Genomic DNA, 18,864 nt, shown 5'->3' with positions numbered 1-18,864 from the left:
TTACTTCCCTGCCCACCCAGGATGGAGTAGGATGGTTTTCTCCTTTGCTGCAGTTTAGCAGTTTTTACTGGGAGGTGATCAGCGTGTGCTGCTGGGTTTCAGCCTCTGCTCACGGGACCATTCCTCTCTTGTACCCAAACACGGTTAAAGGTGGCTTTCACTGGCCCAGCGAGTCTCCAGTCACTTGCTGCACCACGGCACAGTGGAAAGCCCTCAGCTTGAGGAGACCATTACAGATGGGTCACTGGCTTCCTCTGTGGGGATGCCAGGCTCTGTTACAGAGAGCACAAAGATATGCCCCCGCTGCTGCTCGAAGCGTCTGGAGAGGTAAACCTCTGCACTTACCATTTTACTGGCTGGAACTGGGTTGCTCCCAACTCAACAGCTCAATGTTACGGATACTCCCTTCTGAAATGGCAACTGGTCCCCCGTGCACTAGGCACCTACCACAACCCTTCAGAGTCACTCTGGGCTGAAGCACCAACAAGCCTGGGTGTTCACAGAATCATCCCGGTTGGAAAAGCCCTTGAAGCTCCTCCAGTCCAACCATGAACCTCACACTGACCACTCCCAACTCCACCAGATCCCTCAGCGCTGGGTCAACCCGACTCTTCAACCCCTCCAGCGATGGGGACTCCCCCCCTGCCCTGGGCAGCCCATTCCAACGCCCAACAACCCCTTCTGCAAAGAAATACTCCCTAAGAGCCAGTCTAACCCTGTCCTGGCGCAGCTTGAGGCCATTCCCTCTTGTCCTGGCGCTTGTTCCTTGGGTCAAGAGACTCATCCCCCCTCTCTGCACCCTCCTTTCAGGGAGTTGTAGAGGGCAATGAGGTCTCCCCTCAGCCTCCTCTTCTCCAGACTAAACCCCTCCAGTTCCCTCAGCTGCTCCCCATCAGACCTGTGCTCCAGACCCTGCACCAGCTTTGTTGCCCTTCTCTGGACACGGCTCGAGTCATTCAATGACCTTTTTAGAGTGAGGGGCCCAAAACTGAACCCAGTCATCGAGGTGCAGCCTCACCAGTGCTGAGTACAGGGGTAAGATCCCTTCCCTGTCCCTGCTGGCCACGCTATGGCTGATACAAGCCAGGATACCATTGGCCTTCTTGGCCACCTGGGCACACTGCTGGCTCATGCTCAGCCGGCTGGCAATCAACCCCCCCAGGTCCCTCTCTGACTGGCAGCTCTCCAGCCACTTCTCTCCAAGCCTGTAGCGCTGCTGGGGGTTGTTGTGGCCCAAGTGCAGAACCCAAAGTGTTCTCGGACTGAACTTTTAGTTTCCCATGTCATTCATCACACCTCACACCTGACGCAAGTTAATAAAACACCTCGCAGTGGAATGATACAGGGTGGTAGAAATAACCTAACAATACAGTGAATCTTATACTTGAAAACCTCAAGTAAAGCTTCAAATACCCAAGATGGCTCCACGGTTTTAATACATCTTTTAAAGTCATCATTATTACCATCCCAGCTGTAAAATATCACCAAATTCATTCAACATTTATTAGCACGTCAGGCACGTGAGATGTGTGACACACTAATCCAGCACCTTTCGTGGAGAAGCGACTCACGGGATACTCTGCCTGGCACTCTCGTGCTGTGCCTAACTTTGGGTCACAGCTAACATCACTTCCCCTGCTGAAGAGCCTCCGACCCCACTAAAAGCTCTACTGGCCTTAAGTGAATCACTGGAGGAACACACTACTATTTAACATAGGAGAAGGCAGCAGGACCCAGCCCTTAATGACTTGTATTTTCTTATTTTACTTGGCAGTTGTCCCTAAATTCGTCTAACATCTTCTCTCAGATGTTCCTTCAAAAAGAATTTCATTTCTTTCCTCCCTGTAGTTAACACAAATTCAAAACTACTGGTTTACCTTAATGGAGAGATTTTTGCTTAACTTGTCTGCACTCCCTGAGGAGTTATACTTACATCATGCATGGAGTCAAGAAGTTTAGTCAGTTGGTAGAATCTCTGCCAGCTTTGCCCAGAGTTACTTGGACATTTAGTTACCATCTTCTTTAGTTCTTTAATGTAATTTGCCCTCATTTCTTCAAATGCAGCTTGGCTTTTGAGACCATCCTTGGGAACTGTCATTGAAAAGACAGTCTTATATTAATATTAACTGTGTTGCTTATTCTTCTTATGTGCATACTTTAAAAGTTACACTAGTTAATGGATGAAAGAATTAAACCTTTAAGCAAAGTCCATAATTTTACAGACATTGGTAAGGAATCAACAACATCATACAGATTTTCAAGTGATTCAAGCATTCTCTCTAGATCTGCGATTGCAGAAGCTGTGGCAGGGGATAAGATAACATCTCAGAAACATGACACATGCTAACCTCATGCTGAAACTGTTTTTAATACAACCCAACCACACACAGACACAAAAAAAAAAAGCAGATGGATCAAGGATACTTTTTTAGAAGTTGAAAACGTGATTTATCATTCTTGCATGATTCCCCACACTTGGCAGAGGAGGGGAAGGTACAGAATTACAGCTGTTATGTGCAGAAATGCCAGACCAAGTGACATGGTTTTCTGCCATCAGGTAACATCTGAAATTTCTTTGAATGTTAGTAAGCATCTGCGTAACACCTGGAACAAAACAGCCATTATTCTGCGTGAAACAGAGGACTATTTTCCAAACAGGCATCCTGACCCAGTGTTTGACCACGACGTACAGTTGCAAGCGTTTCTCATGTCCTATCAAAGTTCCCATCTGCCAGAGGGATCATTTCACAAATGGGCTAAAAGTAGAGTTTTCTGATGCTTTTTACTGTGGCTGATAACAGCAAGGCTAACTACAAGAGCAAATACATCTGTTCTTTAGAGACTGCAAACAGCCTTGCACTCCAGCAGGTTCTGCCCCAAACAGGAACGGCTTATAGGATCAGATCTCTAGGAAAACCTCAAAGAGGTTATTAACAACATTACTCAAAATGTTCTGTTGTTTCAACACCTGGACTGGTTAAATACTGCTTAACCATCACATATTTTTCTACTTGGCATCTCTTAATGCTAGTCCACAGAAGGAAAATAAAATACTACACTGTACAGGAGTGAGTTTATTTTCTAAGCAAGCCAGAAAGTTATGTCAGAGCAAGCTAAATAGGAAGTTACTTATTAAAAAAGAAAAAAAAAGGTGATCTTCCAATTTAGCTTACCCTGACTTAACATCTTGACAGAAATTGTCTTGTTCACCTGTTCCCTTTTCTTTAAATCCCTGTGAGTGAACTGCCTTCTATCCCACTGCCATCACATCGTAAGCATGGAACAACTGCCCAAATGGCTCCAGAATAGAAGCTTTAAGACAAAGCACCAGTATCTTCTATCACCAGTCTCTACCAGAGCAATTTAGCAATGGAAAACAAGGAGGAGCTCTACCACCACATGAGCAGCAAGGACTTGCAAACCATCAAGTGCTGGAAGAGGGCACAAGGAGGAATCTTTAGAAAAAGCCTAGGAGGTAACACACAGACCTGCCTACCACTCAGTAAACATTAGGTATTTATGTTATATAAACATATAATTTGATTTTTAAATTCTAGATGCCAAATCTCTCAGTCAGTCAGCTGACAGAAGAAACTGTCTGGAACAGATGTACAAATTCAGTTCAAGCTGAATGAATATAGAGACATCAATCAAGATGAGTAAAGCCATCAGAGCATACTGTGGTCCTTACACAAAATTCACGGGCTTTACAGTTCCTTTAACATTTACAGGCCTGTATTCCTACATGCTGCTTAAAGACTGTTAGAGCCACTCTTTCTTTTTCTACTACTATATATTTTACTGTTCTGTCTGAAAATTATTATACCATCACCCCAGCTGGATTATTAAGAAAGACAGACCACAAATAAAGAGAACTCAAGCAAAACATGAAATTCTGGAAGTTTGCCCAGTGTTTCTTATTTTACTTATTAAATGCAGCAATGTTTTTGGCAAGCTCCCAAAATCTATGGTCTGTGGAAAGCAAGAAAACAATTGAGTTGTAATGTGTGGTTTCTTCCACATGTAAATGGAGTGAAACTTCCTTGATGTGGTCATCACGAAAGTTTCAGAATAACTTGTACTCTGCTTATCACATGATTCAATAAAAATTTTTAAATGAAAACAAACCTCTTCTGTCATAAGGTGTTTTCTGTCATAAAGTTGCATCAAGGTGTAATCATTCGAAACTAGGTTTGCTGTCCTTCACATGACACTTTCTGAGGTTTATCACCGTCTTCATTTCCATTTTGCTCTCCTCTCTCTCTCTCTAACATAAATATCCTGATTCTCCCAAAACAAACTATATTTAGTAGGTTTTCTAGTGACTGTGGTGTGTGTTTCAAAGGGCCCCAGCTAGCTGAAGTTAATTGGCCAGGCTGATCTCGCCTACCAGATTCTCACAATAACTCAAGTCATTAGTTAACACTCTCAAGAGGGCAGAATAATAAATACCTAGCTTAACGAAATTTTGCTATGTTTTTAGAATGCCTTTAGGCTCTTTTTCTAAAGATTCTCCCCCTTTAGGGCTGATTAAAAAGTAGCAGAGCCGGATCTCCAATCCAGACGCTTTCTCAGCATCACAGAATCATCTCGGTTGGAAAAGCCCTTGAAGATCCTCCAGTCCAACCATGAACCTAACATTGACAGTTCTCAACTACACCAGATCCTTAAGCGCTATGTAGACCCGACTCTTCAACCCCTTCAGGGATGGGGACTCCCCCCTGCCCTGGGCAGCCCATTCCAACACCCAACAACCCCTTCTGCAAAGAAATACTTCCTAAGAGCCAGTCTAACCCTGCCCTGGCACAGCTTGAGGCCATTCCCTCTTGTCCTGGCGTTTGTTCCTTGGGTCAAGAGACTCATCCCCCCTCTCTGCACCCTCCTTTCAGGGAGTTGTAGAGGGCGATGAGGTCTCCTTCTCAAGAACATATCGGGAGCTAGAATCCCTCAGGCACATCTACTTTAAGCACTGCTAGTTGCTTCTGGAAAGACGGTGAGTGGCCACCTTCAAAAAAGCCCATTTACTCTCCAGGGCTATCCTGGAGTATATCAGCTCTCCACAGTCCCAGTTTCACCAGCAGACCTCAAACACTCAGTGGAGTGGGACCTGGGGGTCAGCCCCCGTGGGCCAGGACACACGGCCCTCCCCAACCAGCAGAATCACAGAATCATTTCAGTTGGAAAAGCCCTTGAAGATCCTCCAGTCCAACCATTAACCTCACACTGACTGTTCTCAACTCCACCAGATCCCTCAGCGCTATGCATCGTCTCTCCCCACCCCAGGCAGCTGGAATGGCTTCAATGAGAGGGAGGGAGGGAGGGAGGGAGGGAGGGAGGAAGCCAAGCCCCAAAAACTTACAGCCCTAGGAGGTTTCTGGTAGTGGATCCAAATCCCCTCCAGCCGGGATGGGAACTGCAGCTTGTCGTCCTCCTTCAAAGGCAAGCACTTTGGAACCACAGAGCTACCAGCTGGGTGGGATGGGCAAGGCCTCAACAAAAGGCACCGCAGACAGGGAGAAAGTGCCCGTCCCATCACCTCGCCTGAAGGAGCTGCCACTCGGCTTTGCTGGAAATCCCTTCATAGGCACCTAACCCTGCCTGCAGCCAAGGCGCCCATGACATGGCTGGGGGCTCGGGAGGCTCCCGGGTGCCTAAATCTGCCGCTGCGTCTGGTGCCTGTTAGTTGTTTCGGCGATAAGCGCCTTCCAGTGCTGCACAACTAACGGCTCGTTTCTTCTTCCATCACCCCATCTTCTGCCCCAGGAAGCTGAGAGAACACAGCAAGATCTCAAAGGGCGTGCTGGGCTCTGCTTGCCACCGGACGGGGAGATGCTCCGTGCAGCACGAGCCCGGACAGCCCCCGGCCGCCTCGGGCGTGCATCCTGCCGCCCACAGCTTGCAAGTGAGAGCCAAAATAAGCACAGCCGCCCCTTTGATCTCCCGCTCCTCCTCTCCCCATGCAGTGCCCCCAACATCCAGCCTCCTTCTGCTGGGGAAATTCTTGCCCGGTGAGATCACTGAAGTGACATCACGAACACCCACCAATCGAACTGATGTGTTATCTCATCGTGATGTCACTGAGTGGATCCCACAAAAAGGAGCACGATTATACAGAAGAAAGTTTGTTTACAGGTAATTGGCTTTTTCATCAAGATTGATGGAAGAGTAATGTACAAACTGCCTGTGCATTTATACAATTGTGCTGGGATGGGAGGTTTTCAATATTTTCAGTCAGATAGGATCAAGGGATCTGTTAATTACTACACAGTGCTGTAGCACACACCAAGATGTAATTTTGTATGTTAAGAAAAGTCAAAGCATGACACTCGAGAGAAAAATAAAGCATGCATTGTCATTTTTTAAACTTTCAGAGCCCTGTAAAAAGGGCTTACAATCCTTAATTCACTTGGCATTGGAAAATTACCCATTTTGCAGCACAAGCAATGTACATCTTTTGATCTTGAAGCTGATGTTAAGTCACCCAAACTGGTGGCTTTGAGGGTTGAGTGGGGATTTCTCCCCAGTCCCCACAGCTGCTGCACTTCTCAGCACACCTGGCCGATTCAAGCAGTTCCCAGACAGAGCGGGGGGCAAAGCCCCTTGCCCGGCCACTCCTGTCCTTCCAACACACATGACACATTCAAACTGCAAAGACACTTCCCATGCTAACGGAGAGTGAGATCTGCAGATAAACCTAAGACATAAAAACAGGCTTATTCCTGTAGCCCTGCTGGAAACAGTCTGGCTCTTTTGTCAAGTTGGTTAAAATTTGTGAATTGGAATATTTTCAAGTATTCCCCCTGTAACCATGAATCTAACTTACCTGTGCTTAACAGCAGCAAAACTTTCATTATAGTGTACTCCTCAAAGCTAAGCTGCAAGCGAACAAACTGCAGACTGATCTGGTGCATCCCCTGGCACAGTTCAAACATAGCGGACTGGCGCATCCGTTCCCTGCAAAGAGAAAAAAAACAAAATCCAGAGGATAAATACGGGAGAGCACAACGTGCCTGGGGTAGCCCATGCCTGAGGAAAGAGAGGTGTGACCTGGAAACCAAGCACTGATCATGCAGAGGTCAGTAAGACACACTGCAGCTGCAAAGTTCAGGTTAGGTGAGGGAGCTGGGGATGACGGAGATGAAGCTGGAGCCCTGCCAGTCCTGGAGGGCTGCCGGGTCCCAGTGCTCCCGGGCTGACAGAAAAACCCCACTGCTTGTGAGCTTTTGGGAAGCCAGGCATCACCCTGTTCAACTTCTGCACCATCCACAATGGATGGCTGAGTTCACTTCACCACCCAGCAGACCACAGGCAGCATTAACATCCAACTCCCCTAAAAAAAAACCAAACCCAGAAACAAATGTAATTTGACTTTTATACACTGACTGTGTTAATGAACTGGCAAAAATGTTTTCAAAAGTTTGAATTGTCAGAGGTTGCTCAGCTCTGCCCTGGCTGACGGAAATGAGCCTGCTGAAGGGGTCAGAACTGGTGCAACAGGGGAACCTACCCCCACTGCATTCACGTTTTTAAATGATACATCCCCCATCAGCTGACGTACAGGTGGAAACAGGTTTCAGAAACGTCCAGTGCAGAGATGAGCTGGGGGAAAGGATGGCCATGGACAACAGTAAAACCCATGGCCAAGGGCTCTGCTGCCCACCGTGCACCATCAGGTCCACAAGCTGGCAGGGCTCTGGGATGAGGGACTTCCACTGTGACAGCTTGACTCTTCTCATCCTGAATGACATAATCCCATAAAAATACGCCTGGCAGGTCTGGAAAATGGGGAAGTGTTTTAACAAAAATAAACCAACACACGTGACACTGCGTCACTGCCTTTACGCCTAATGAGGAACCTGAAGTTAAGAAATGATTGGGATGACAACTGCCTCAGCCAACAGCGCTTACGCATCCTTCCCAAGTGACCTCCATTGCAAAATCTCCGATTACTGCTTTTCCAGAAAATGCAACAGGTTGACCTCCAAGGATGAAAGTGTAGGAACAACAAGGAGAAAAGATTTCCCAGTCACTGAAGTTCTTGTTATTGGACCTCTTACGGGGAATTCTTAGGCAAACTGTTGCCATGGTCTCTTATTCAAACACTGAAATATTCAAAAATTCTGTATGTTTTTCCCCAAAATAATAATCTAAAATAGTCTGGAATAAAGGAGTATAGTAAGACTATCTCATTCATTAATACAAACCTTTGCCTGTTAAATTGTAAAATACTAAGGATACATGGCTTGTATCCAGATTATTCTTTTTTTTTTTTCTCTTTAAACTTACTCTGATACACATAGCTTCAGACCCTATCTCTCTTCTCCGCGGCAAACCCAGGCTAACCTATCCTGCACAAGTTTAGGGCAGAATTAGTTACGATTTTGCTATCCCAAACCACAACAGCTACAGCAAAGAGTCACTAAGAATTGCCTGTCTCATTTTGAAACTATGATATATATGTGGGTATTTAGACAAGGCGCTATAATTGTTCGGTGACCACTACTTTTTTTTTTTTCCCCCTAATTGCTCAACAACAATTGTCTATATTTCTTCAAACATTTTTTCACATAATTGGGGAATTGGATGAAGTTCAGCTAATTATTTTAACCAAGCAACTGCCTTTTCGAATATACAAATTGGCTGGTGAAAGAGAAGAATCATACTGTGTGCAAACAAAGACTGATGTAATCTTCCTGGTGTTTTATTTCACTACTGCCAGAGCAGATTTTATTTTCCTCCTTAATACTAATAAAGCAGACTCCCCATTGTTATATGGGCTCTGTGCTTTTCCCCCGCTCCACCCTCTTCTTGAGACTAAGAACTTCCAGCTTTTTTTTTTTTTTAATTTAATAGTAGTAGTAATGCCATGCTTATTTATTTTTATGATGCATCATGGACTGCAGGGAAGAAAATGAATAGAAGAAAACAGTCTTTGAATGCTTTGGACAGTGACTGAAACACTGTTTGAGAAGAGCAGCCTCCGCTGCTGGATGCACATGGGCACGACTTACAGATGCCACTTGCACACTCAGTGCCGGTCGCGTGCTACAAACGCACACACAGTGACCCTGAGCAACGGGGACCAGGTGAAACAGAAGAGGATTTGCAGAATTAGAAGACGTCAGATGCACACAAACTGGCATTTCTGAAGCTGGCTGCTGTGCTGGGGGTCCCGCTCCAGGCCCAGGTCTGCCCGAGGCTGGTGGCCACCGCCCAAGGCTCGTGGCCCACCCAGCACAGCAGCACTCAGATCTCTCCAGTGTCTGGGCATGCCCTTAGTCAGGAATGGGGAGTCCTTCACATTTGGCAACTGCAAGCAAGACTCAGCCTATCCGCCTTTGAAGACATCACCCTAAACCCCGAGCAGCGCTACAGGCTTGGGGAGGAGTGGCTGGTGACCTGCAAGTCAGAGAGGGACCTTGGACGGTTGATTGCCAGCCGGCTGAACATGAGCCAGTAGTGTGTCCAGGTGGCCAAGAAGGCCAATGGTATCCTGGCTTGTATCAGCCATAGCGTGGCCAGCAGGGACAGGGAAGGGATCTTACCCCTGGACTTGGCACCGGTGAGGCCGCCCCTCGATGACTGGGTTCAGTTTTGGGCCCCTCACTCCAAAAAGGCCATTGAAGGACTCAAGCGTGTCCAGAGAAGGGCAACAAAGCTGGTGCAGGGTCTGGAGCACAGGTCTGATGGGGAGCGACTGAGGGAACTAAGGGGGGGTTTAGTCTGGAGAAGAGGAGGCTGAGGGGAGACCTCATTGCCCTCTACAACTCTCTGAAAGGAGGGTGCAGAGAGGGGGGATGAGTCTCTTGACCCAAGGAACAAGCACCAGGACAAGAGGGAATGGCCTCAAGCTGTGCCAGGGCAGGGTTAGACTGGCTCTTAGGAAGTATTTCTTTGCAGAAGGGGTTGTTGGGTGTTGGAATGGGCTGCCCAGGGCAGGGGGGGAGTCCCCATCCCTGGAAGGGTTGAAGAGTCGGGTTGACCCAGCGCTGAGGGATCTGGTGGAGTTGAGAACGGTCAGTGTGAGGTTCATGGTTGGACTGGAGGAGCTTCAAGGGTTTTTCCAACCTAGGTGATTCTGTGATTCTGAAACCAGCCTGAAGTTCTCCTGCCTGACTGTTTGTTACTGCCCAGAGACCAAACAGCTGCAGGCACCCCTGAGCTGACGCAGAGACAGCTGGGGAAAAAGACCCCAAAAGACCCCAGAGAGTGATCTCCCTCCCGCTGCTCCTGCTCCCCTACCTCTTCCCAAAATTACCAAATCTGGGTCTAGGACACAGATAACGGTGGCTCCTAATTGACCTCTCCCAGGAGGCTCAGAGGGATACATACTGAAGTTGAAAGGCAAAAGATATATAATAATAAGATTAAAAATAATAAGAAACATTTGTATTTAATAAAAATACATTTTAAGGTGTATCTCAGACTGCCAAAGACTGGCCGGATTCAAAATAAGAACAGGCTATTATATCTGCTATTCCTTTTGCAGGACGCCACAGTTAGTTTCTGCAGCTGCCACCATCCCTGCCTGCATTTGACCTCCACAGGCACGAGAAGTGCCAGACCTTTCATCCGATACCACAAGCCACACAGCAAAGAAAACAAAACATTTTGAGGTTTTGTCTCAGGTTTCTTATGCTTTCACTAAACAGCGTGGCAAAACACTCTCTGTGACGGCTAACCTAAAAGTATCCTGACTCAAAACCATTTTTTTTTTCTTTTTTACACTGCATTGCACTTTGTGACATTTTACTTTTTCTCCCTTACATTTTTCTTTGTATTTGTTTTGCTTTTATATTATTGCCTAAATAGAAGAGTTTTAGTAAAAGTCAGGGGTTTTTTTTTTGGTTGTGGTTTTTTTTTTTTGTCTGCCTTTAATCTTTTAACTACTCATAAATATTGACCTCTAGTTTACCCTCAACGAAAACCTGATGGCTTTGTTTGTAGTGCGATAAAATTATACACAGAACTAGTTACACTAAGTAGTTTATTTAGCATACAGCAAACCTGTAATTTCAAATTAGTTTCCCTCCTCAAAAATCAATCCAGTTGATTTATTACTTATTTACAAATTATCGCTAACTACAAATTATGTTAGTTAATCCATGACTGTTTAATGTAAGATGAACATTTTGTGGGAGAATTTACAGTATTCAATTTTGCATTTGCTTTTTAACCCACACAGTGTAAAATAAAGAGGCTACAGAGCTTTGGGAAAATTCAGATACTGACATTGCAGATATTCCAATACCATGAAAGTAACAACAAAATAAAGCAATAGAAATGGTTCATGTATTAAAAGAGATGGGACACATAGAAATTAGGGCATGTCAACATAACATGAACAAAGTTATTTCTTCCTTACCAAATGCCTCATCTAAGAATAAATACCATCAAGTCATCACAAATGCCATTAACACCATGGGGAAAATTAAAACAAACTTCTGTGTTGCCTCCCACTCCTGCCTTTTTTTCTTTTTTTAAATGAAAAAAAATAATCAAAACCCAACCAACCAAATCCAGTTCTACCTCTGACACAGCATCTAAACACACGAACTTCTCAACGCGTAAAATGGAGAATGTGAAGATCTGGAATATAAGGGCATGTATCTTTATGGCGACATTTAAGAAGGTAAGTACATTTAGCTAATAAAAGGCGTGGAGCCAAAGCTCTGAATCCGCTGTGTGGATACACATTCAGAAGTGGTGTCATTAGCTCAAGTTTAGCTTAATCCTCCTTCATAATAATACGCTTTAAACTTTACACCTTAAGTTAATCCATCTTAAGTTCCCCGAGTGTCTCCTTACAGGCTTAATTTAATGCCCAGCTCACATTCTGCCTGACCTTTCCCGCAGCAGTGTGGGCAGGCGGAGTGGCCGCAACCAGCCCTTTCCCCCCAGCTACTGCTCTGCCCCACTTCTGTCTGCTCCTGCAGAGCCTCTCTGGCCACAGGTACCTCGTGTTAACTGGTCACCGAGCTGCTCACCACATCCTCACTGGAACTGAGCTGCTGCTGCTTTTCCCTCCTTTCCCCCAAAAGGAAGATAAGGTGGGCACCTGCACTGGCGAAGCCCTTCAAGGCACCTCAGTCATCTCGGTGGGGAGAGGGGTTTTGTTCCTGCTGTTGGGTTTCTCTCAATGAACCGCAACGAACGTGTTCCTAGATGAGAAACTCCCTGGTACTTTCCCTGGCTTCATCTTCTCTTTCTGCTCACTTGATCTGGGATCTCCCCCTAACCCCATTCAATCTCTATGTTCTTGCCTCTCTCATCTCTGCCACCTTATTCCCAAACTGACTCTGGATCCCCTATCTTCCTTCCATAGGCAGGCTGCATGGAGACCAGCTCTGCGGTACCATCCCAACACCTCAGCCTGTTTCATCCTCAAGATCTACCCACGGAGAGCTGAATCCATGGATGAGAAAGTGGCAAACCAGCCCAGTCCTCCTGTTCCCCTGCTCCGTGGAAGTAGCTGTCCTTTCTTTTACACAGGGGCAAGCAACGAGGCAAACGGCTTGAGCATCCAGCTGAAACGGGACTGATGTCCCAAATCACCAAGGGATGAGCCACTCAACTCCAACAGAAATGCAGGATTTGAGCAGTCACACCACGGGAGGAGGGGTGGTTTAAGGAAGCTGCTTAAGACAAGGCATCCTAAATACCATACCAGTCATTTATCGCATTAATACCCTTACGTGACCTCCACAGAAACAACACAGCCACATCAAAAATTGTGAAACTACAGGCATGCTGTACAGAAACAACTTGTTATGAATAAGTAACTTATAATTTATGAAGTCATCATAAAGTCTGGTATTGTATATCCCCTTGTTGAGGATAGAAACTGCACCTCAGCTGACCGTAACCAAAAAGAGGAACCCACGCATCAAGGAATATGCACTCACAGGCGAAACTCAGCCCCAAACCAAACCTGATACCATGCTTTATTTACTTTCTCATGGATACTATTCAAAGCCACAGCACAAGGCATCTTCCTAAATTAGACAGGAAAGTGAAGAAAGGAAAATCTGTGGTGGGTGTTTTGAATTTTCATCAGTATTCAAGTGGCTTGATGATAATCCCAAGAAAAACTGGGCAAAGGCATCCCCTTTCACAGCACCTCAGAGGAACAAATGTGCAGCTGGCTTAGTCCCTTGGCCTCTACAGCTCAGAAAAGACTTAGGAGAAGACCACGCAACACTTGGAGCAAAACTGTGATGTCAAAGATATTATTTATGTTTCCTGATTTTGTATTTTTTTCCCCTATAAGAACTGCTTCCAATTTTATTTTCAAGAGCCTTTCCTTTGCTAGACTAAAACCTGTATCCATCTGAAGACTATAATTTAAAATTATTTCAGGGAAATTCAGAAAGCATATTACACTGTATCAAAACTAAAACAAATAAACAAACAAATGCAACCCAACAAGAAAACCTGCCAAAGGCCTGAAGGTCAAAACCAGTTTGGAAGCCTCAGAAAGCAAGGTGTGCCTTCCACCATGCCAGAAAGGGTCAGTTTGAACTTGGCAGAGAGAGGAGTGAAACATCACCAGACACCTTTAGAGCTAGGCAGGCAAGTTGTGGATAAAGGGGGCAAAAAGACCAGGGACGTGGGATCACAGAGTCCCTTGTTCAGCTGCTCAAACCATCTAATCAGAAAAGTCCTTGGCCTGAATTATCTTACCTGCCTTAGGGGGGGTTCATTTGTCTGGAAAAGTTTTGAGGTTCTTGAGGAAAGGAAAAAGTAAACATATTATCGTAACAACAATTTACTCTTTCTTGAGGGAGTATTCTACTTCAACAGCTCCATCATGAAGAACAGTGGTAACAGAATGACACTACCTAGCACAAAACTGAACCTATTCTTCCATGCAAAGGGGCCGTCACTGCCCTGCTTTGTGTGCGGCGGCACTGGGAAACGCTGCGCATCATTCTGCTCTACAGACTGTACCCAGACACCTGTTTCCCATCTTGAAGCCATTATAAATGCAACCAAAGTCAGCAGTACTGGAGCAGCATCATTAAGTTATTGCACTGATCAAAATCCAAGCCAAAATACATGCAGAATTCAGGCAAAATTCAATTATGACTTTTCATTCAGCACTTATTTCTTATTCAGCACTTTCTAATCTCTGCTCACTCTGCAAGCCACAGCAGAAAGACAAGAAACATACTCCCTTCAACATACTGCCTTCAACTCTTGAAGCTTTAGAGCCATCTCCTTCCAGGAAGGAAAAAATACCTGTTACCTTGCAGCAATGGCAAATGCGGGCACTCAATCCTGTCAAAATTAATGGCAGTTTTGTCATCAGTTTCTACTGGAGAGAAATGGATCATGCCCATTTTTCCTTGAACTTGTCAGTAAGCCAGGAGAAATAAATACCCCATCTTTGGCACCAGTAACAATCTCCTCCTCCTCCTGATAAGGCAGCAGATGCTCTCCCTAAGCAGTAAGAGATAGAGAATTCAACTATTACCCTGCAGTTGGTTAAACTGCCATGGATAAACATAGGCTGGGAATTAGGTGGTTTAGTGCTAGCCTAGAGGTAGCATAAAGGTGGCAGCCACAGATGACCACCCTGCTGCCGACACAAGTGATGGTGGATCTCAGCCAGGTTACATCACCACAGCCCCCAGCTGCCTGCTCTATCGTGCTGCTGGAAAACACTGTCCCTGCACCAGGCCCAGAGAAAAAAAACAAACCAAACCTAAAGTGCCACTGCCTCAGCTCCAGTGACAGTCTGGGTTTTCAGCACAGCCCTACACTCCCAGGCCATTTGGGCTGATATTGCTGAACTGCCTGATGCAGCTATTGCCCATGTCCACGCTCCTTCATACAGAGGCAGGCAGGTGCCAGCAATCATGTCTTAAAGCCAAGTTGCAAGACCTGCCACCAAATGTCACCTCAGCTCCTCCCGCTGCCCCCAAATCCCTCTGCCCTGTCCTACCTGACTTTAGCCACTACTGACAGTCAGCATTTCTTCTCTCCCCCTAGAAGGTGGGGACAAAAAACCCCCCTGTGCCCTATTAATCTGACACAGCAGCAAGGCCTTGGCACTACCTTTTACTTTGAAAATTAGGTTTTTATGGCAAGATCCTGCTGCAGTAGCAGGGAGTTGGCTCAAGGGTCCTAGAGATGCCTCCTGCTGCTGTCTTCCTGGAGGAATAGTATCAGCCATAGCATGGCCAGCAGGGACAGGGAAGGGATCTTACCCCTGGACTTGGCACCGGTGAGGCCGCCCCTCGATGACTGGGTTCAGTTTTGGGCCCCTCACTCCAAAAAGGACATTGAATGACTCGAGCGTGTCCAGAGAAGGGCAACAAAGCTGGTGCAGGGTCTGGAGGACAGGTCTGATGGGGAGCAGCTGAGGGAACTGGGGGCTTTAGTCTGGAGAAGAGGAGGCTGAGGGGAGACCTCATCGCCCTCTACAACTCCCTGAAAGGAGGGTGCAGAGAGGGGGGATGAGTCTCTTGACCCAAGGAACAAGCGCCAGGACAAGAGGGAATGGCCTCAAGCTGTGCCAGGGCAGGGTTAGACTGGCTCTTAGGAAGTATTTCTTTGCAGAAGGGGTTGTTGGGCGTTGGAATGGGCTGCCCAGGGCAGGGGGGGAGTCCCCATCGCTGGAGGGGTTGAAGAGTCGGGTTGACCCAGCGCTGAGGGATCTGGTAGAGTTGAGAACGGTCAGTGAGAGGTTAATGGTTGGACTGGAGGATCTTCAAGGGCTTTTCCAACCTAGATGATTCTGTGAAGTTCTGTGAATCTGACATGCAACAGGAGAAAGCTGCTCCCTGCAAGGAAGCACAAGTATGCAAAAAAATTTCCTGCTCTAAAAGTTGCTGAAAGAAGTCCTTCAGTAATGATGTCCCCCAACCAACCCTGCCACAAGAATGTGTAAACCCACCATTACCAAAGTAGAACCTTTAACCCCATAAGCTTCTTTCCAGGTGACTGGGATGCTGCAGACTGAGGGGTGTGTAGCTGGGAGCACATGACCTTGGCAGAAGAAGCTGCCGAACCCAGGCCAAAACAGGATTAGACTGAGGACCTCCAATGCTGAATACTGGTAATCAGAGAAGGAAGGTCATTTCATATTAAAACAGATGTATAGACAGAGCTAGCATTTTGTGGGCTTTAGCGATCCAGTCATACAAACTTGGCAATTTTTATACTGAACTTAAAGGAGTCAGTTCTGAAAATTAGTTTTCTTCCAAGAAAGTCCTCCTGGTGATCCTAGAGAATAGAGTCTCAGGTAACTGATACTAAGAAATTTAGAGCTGCTTTAAAGTTTCAGCTAAGAGTCCTCCTGTTATATGCCTATCAACAAAGGAACCGTCAACTGCTCGTGGATAATGATTGCTAAAGGAGAGTTTCAGCTCCCAATCAGTTACAGAGAACTTGTGCTGAAATCCAACTTAATAATCAGCCAGTTATGTAACCCTAAAATCCCAAGCACATCAATAGCAAAGAACCCCAAGTATCTGCTGGAATTAACAGTTAATTATGCAGTTAGCAGAATGCTGATACCAAATACTCTCTTTCGGTTTGCATTTGCATTCCAAAAGAGACAAATCACAGTTTAAATGAGAAAATACATAATTATGCCTTTACCAAAATGCTTTTTCAATATACCACATTCAATAATAAACGATGATAGTGTACACATGACAATAAATACTCTTTTAAAGTTCATCAGAGAAAGGTATCAGCCAGAAAAGGTGCCCACTAGGTATCATTTTATACATCCATTACACCACAGCTCATTGTCATCTGGAGTGGTTCATCACCAAAATTACTGCTATATTCTGCATGCAGCGGCAATTCTCCTCTTGTGTCAACAATGCCTCAGAAATCAAGACTTTGCTCATGCTGCCATGCAAAGCGTGGCATTTTCTGGAACTCAACTGAGGCATGCCTTCTTCTCATACCAGTTTAGAGAAACTGCTTCCTAATTTTTCTTTTAATCTGGAAGATTAATATTTAACTCTACAGGGGAAGCAATGAAAGGCAGCACTGTGCACGTGAAAGGCATTTGCAGATGCCAAACAGCTCAGTGATGTGCAGAAAGATTAAAGCAGCACTATGTTCAGACAGACACTTGAAAGGAACAGATCTCTCTCTACCCTAGCCCTTCCTGCCAAGGACCTCGAGAGAAGTGAACAGACACCCTCCCAAAAGGCCTGTGGATGTCTCAAAGTCATGCTGAGACAATACTAAGAGAGCACAATTATGCCAAGTTAAATGTAAAATCACTGGGCAAGTCTTCATGCTAAAGTCATAAAAACTAACAGTCAAACCCCTTCAAACACATCACAAGCTGGAAACCTGCCAGAACATCCACTGGGCCAACAGATGATCAAGATGAAAAAGAAGTGTTTGAGAAAGATCAGGCCATAGCAGAGAAGTTAAATAAAATCTTTGCATCAGTGCTCTCTGTAAAGGAGTCCAGGAAGGCTCTGCACCGGAGTCTTGCTTTTCAGTGAGTGAGTGTGAGAACTAGTTTCAGATTAAAGTGTGAGTAGAAGAGGGTTTAGAAAGAAAAAAAAAACAACAGTAAAATGAATAGTAATAAATCACCAAGACCAGATGGCAGCCATCCATGAGCTGTAAAGCAACTTAAATACGGAATTGCTGAACTACTAACTGTGCTGTGCAGCTTATTGCTTAAATTGCCCTTATAAAAGGCATGGAAGGTGGCAAACGTGACTGGTTTCTTAAAATGGGTCTGGGACTGGGGAGGGAGCACTCAAGAGACCAGAGGCTAGCAAGTCTTGTTTCTGTATTGAGCAAAATGATTGAAAGAGGAGCATTAAAAGGTAAATAAATATCCTATAAAGGAAGAAAGTCAGTGCAGCTTTGGCAAAGAGAGGTCATGTCTCACGATGTAAGAGCGCTCTGACGATAAGCACAAGGATGTTCTGGTCAATACAGGCAACGTCTGTATGATGGAAATGCTTTGCACATGCCAGGTCTAGCTGCATCCCACAGCCATATGGGGTGAGACCTAAGCAAACACCAACCCTCTCCTCCTCCTCTCCTCTGCCCTGGTTTCCACACAAAGGAAACTGGGGCATGCAGCTTGGGTATGGGCTGCAATACCGTCTGTCGGCATGCCAGCATGGGTGATTACTGGTCTAGGACCTCCTGCACACTGCGCTTTGCATCAGGAGGTACGTGGGGATGCAATCACAGCAAAGCTGGATTTTAAAGCTATTAAAAAGATCTCCTGAAAGCTCTTACAGAGAGCTTGGGCTCTTCATGGATTATTAGCAGCTTAAAAATAGGAGACCAAGGGTAATAATAAATGGACATCTCTCACAAGTAATGGAGGTTACCAGGGAAGTCTCACAGAGCCCTGCACTGGCGCCTGGGCTGAAAACTGCACTCATACATCATCTGAAAAAAAATCAGTTCTATGGAAATGACAGAGCTTGCTGATGACTCCAGATGATGAAATCAAGAGCTGCCTGCAAAAAACTGCTGAGAAACCTTGCGAAACCGTGCGGGCAGGCTGACAAGATGGAAGGTGAAAATCACTAATTGCAAGACAATGCAGGCAGTATAATCATCTTCCACCATACATACAAATAACTGTCTCTAAATTAACCAATATCACACAATAAAGAGACATATGCAGAACAGGTTTTTGGGGCTTCTGTCTTTTGAAAACACTTGCTCAGTGTTTACTAATGGTCAAAAAAAGCCAAGGGTGAGAGAAGAAGGGTCAAGAGCAAGACAGAAATCATAATTTTGAAACTGCATAAATTCACTGCACTCTGAACATGGCACGTCTGTCTGATCTCCTCCCCAAATTAACACGACGGGCTAGCAAAAGCACCGAGGGAGGAGAGGAGGATGGCCAGGGGT

General features: G+C 45.6%; 1 protein-coding gene across 3 annotated transcripts in view; it reads right to left on the bottom strand.

Moving 5' to 3' along the window:
• The window catches only part of NR3C2 (nuclear receptor subfamily 3 group C member 2), a 220,612-nt gene that overhangs the window by 12,829 nt on the left and 188,919 nt on the right, over nt 1–18,864 (bottom strand). For all 3 annotated transcript variants that reach the window (XM_074867492.1, XM_074867493.1, XM_074867491.1), the window contains exons 7-8: nt 6,824–6,954; nt 1,934–2,091 (exon numbers count right to left, since the gene is read on the bottom strand). In XM_074867492.1, the coding sequence (XP_074723593.1) occupies nt 1,934–2,091; nt 6,824–6,954 (289 nt within the window). The remainder of the gene's footprint in view (nt 1–1,933; nt 2,092–6,823; nt 6,955–18,864) is intronic.

This window comes from Strix uralensis, chromosome 4 (assembly GCF_047716275.1).
Source record: "Strix uralensis isolate ZFMK-TIS-50842 chromosome 4, bStrUra1, whole genome shotgun sequence".
Taxonomy (NCBI): domain Eukaryota; kingdom Metazoa; phylum Chordata; class Aves; order Strigiformes; family Strigidae; genus Strix; species Strix uralensis.
The sequence above is the reverse complement of the archived record's forward strand: the minus strand, read 5'-3'. Positions and strand labels throughout refer to the sequence as shown.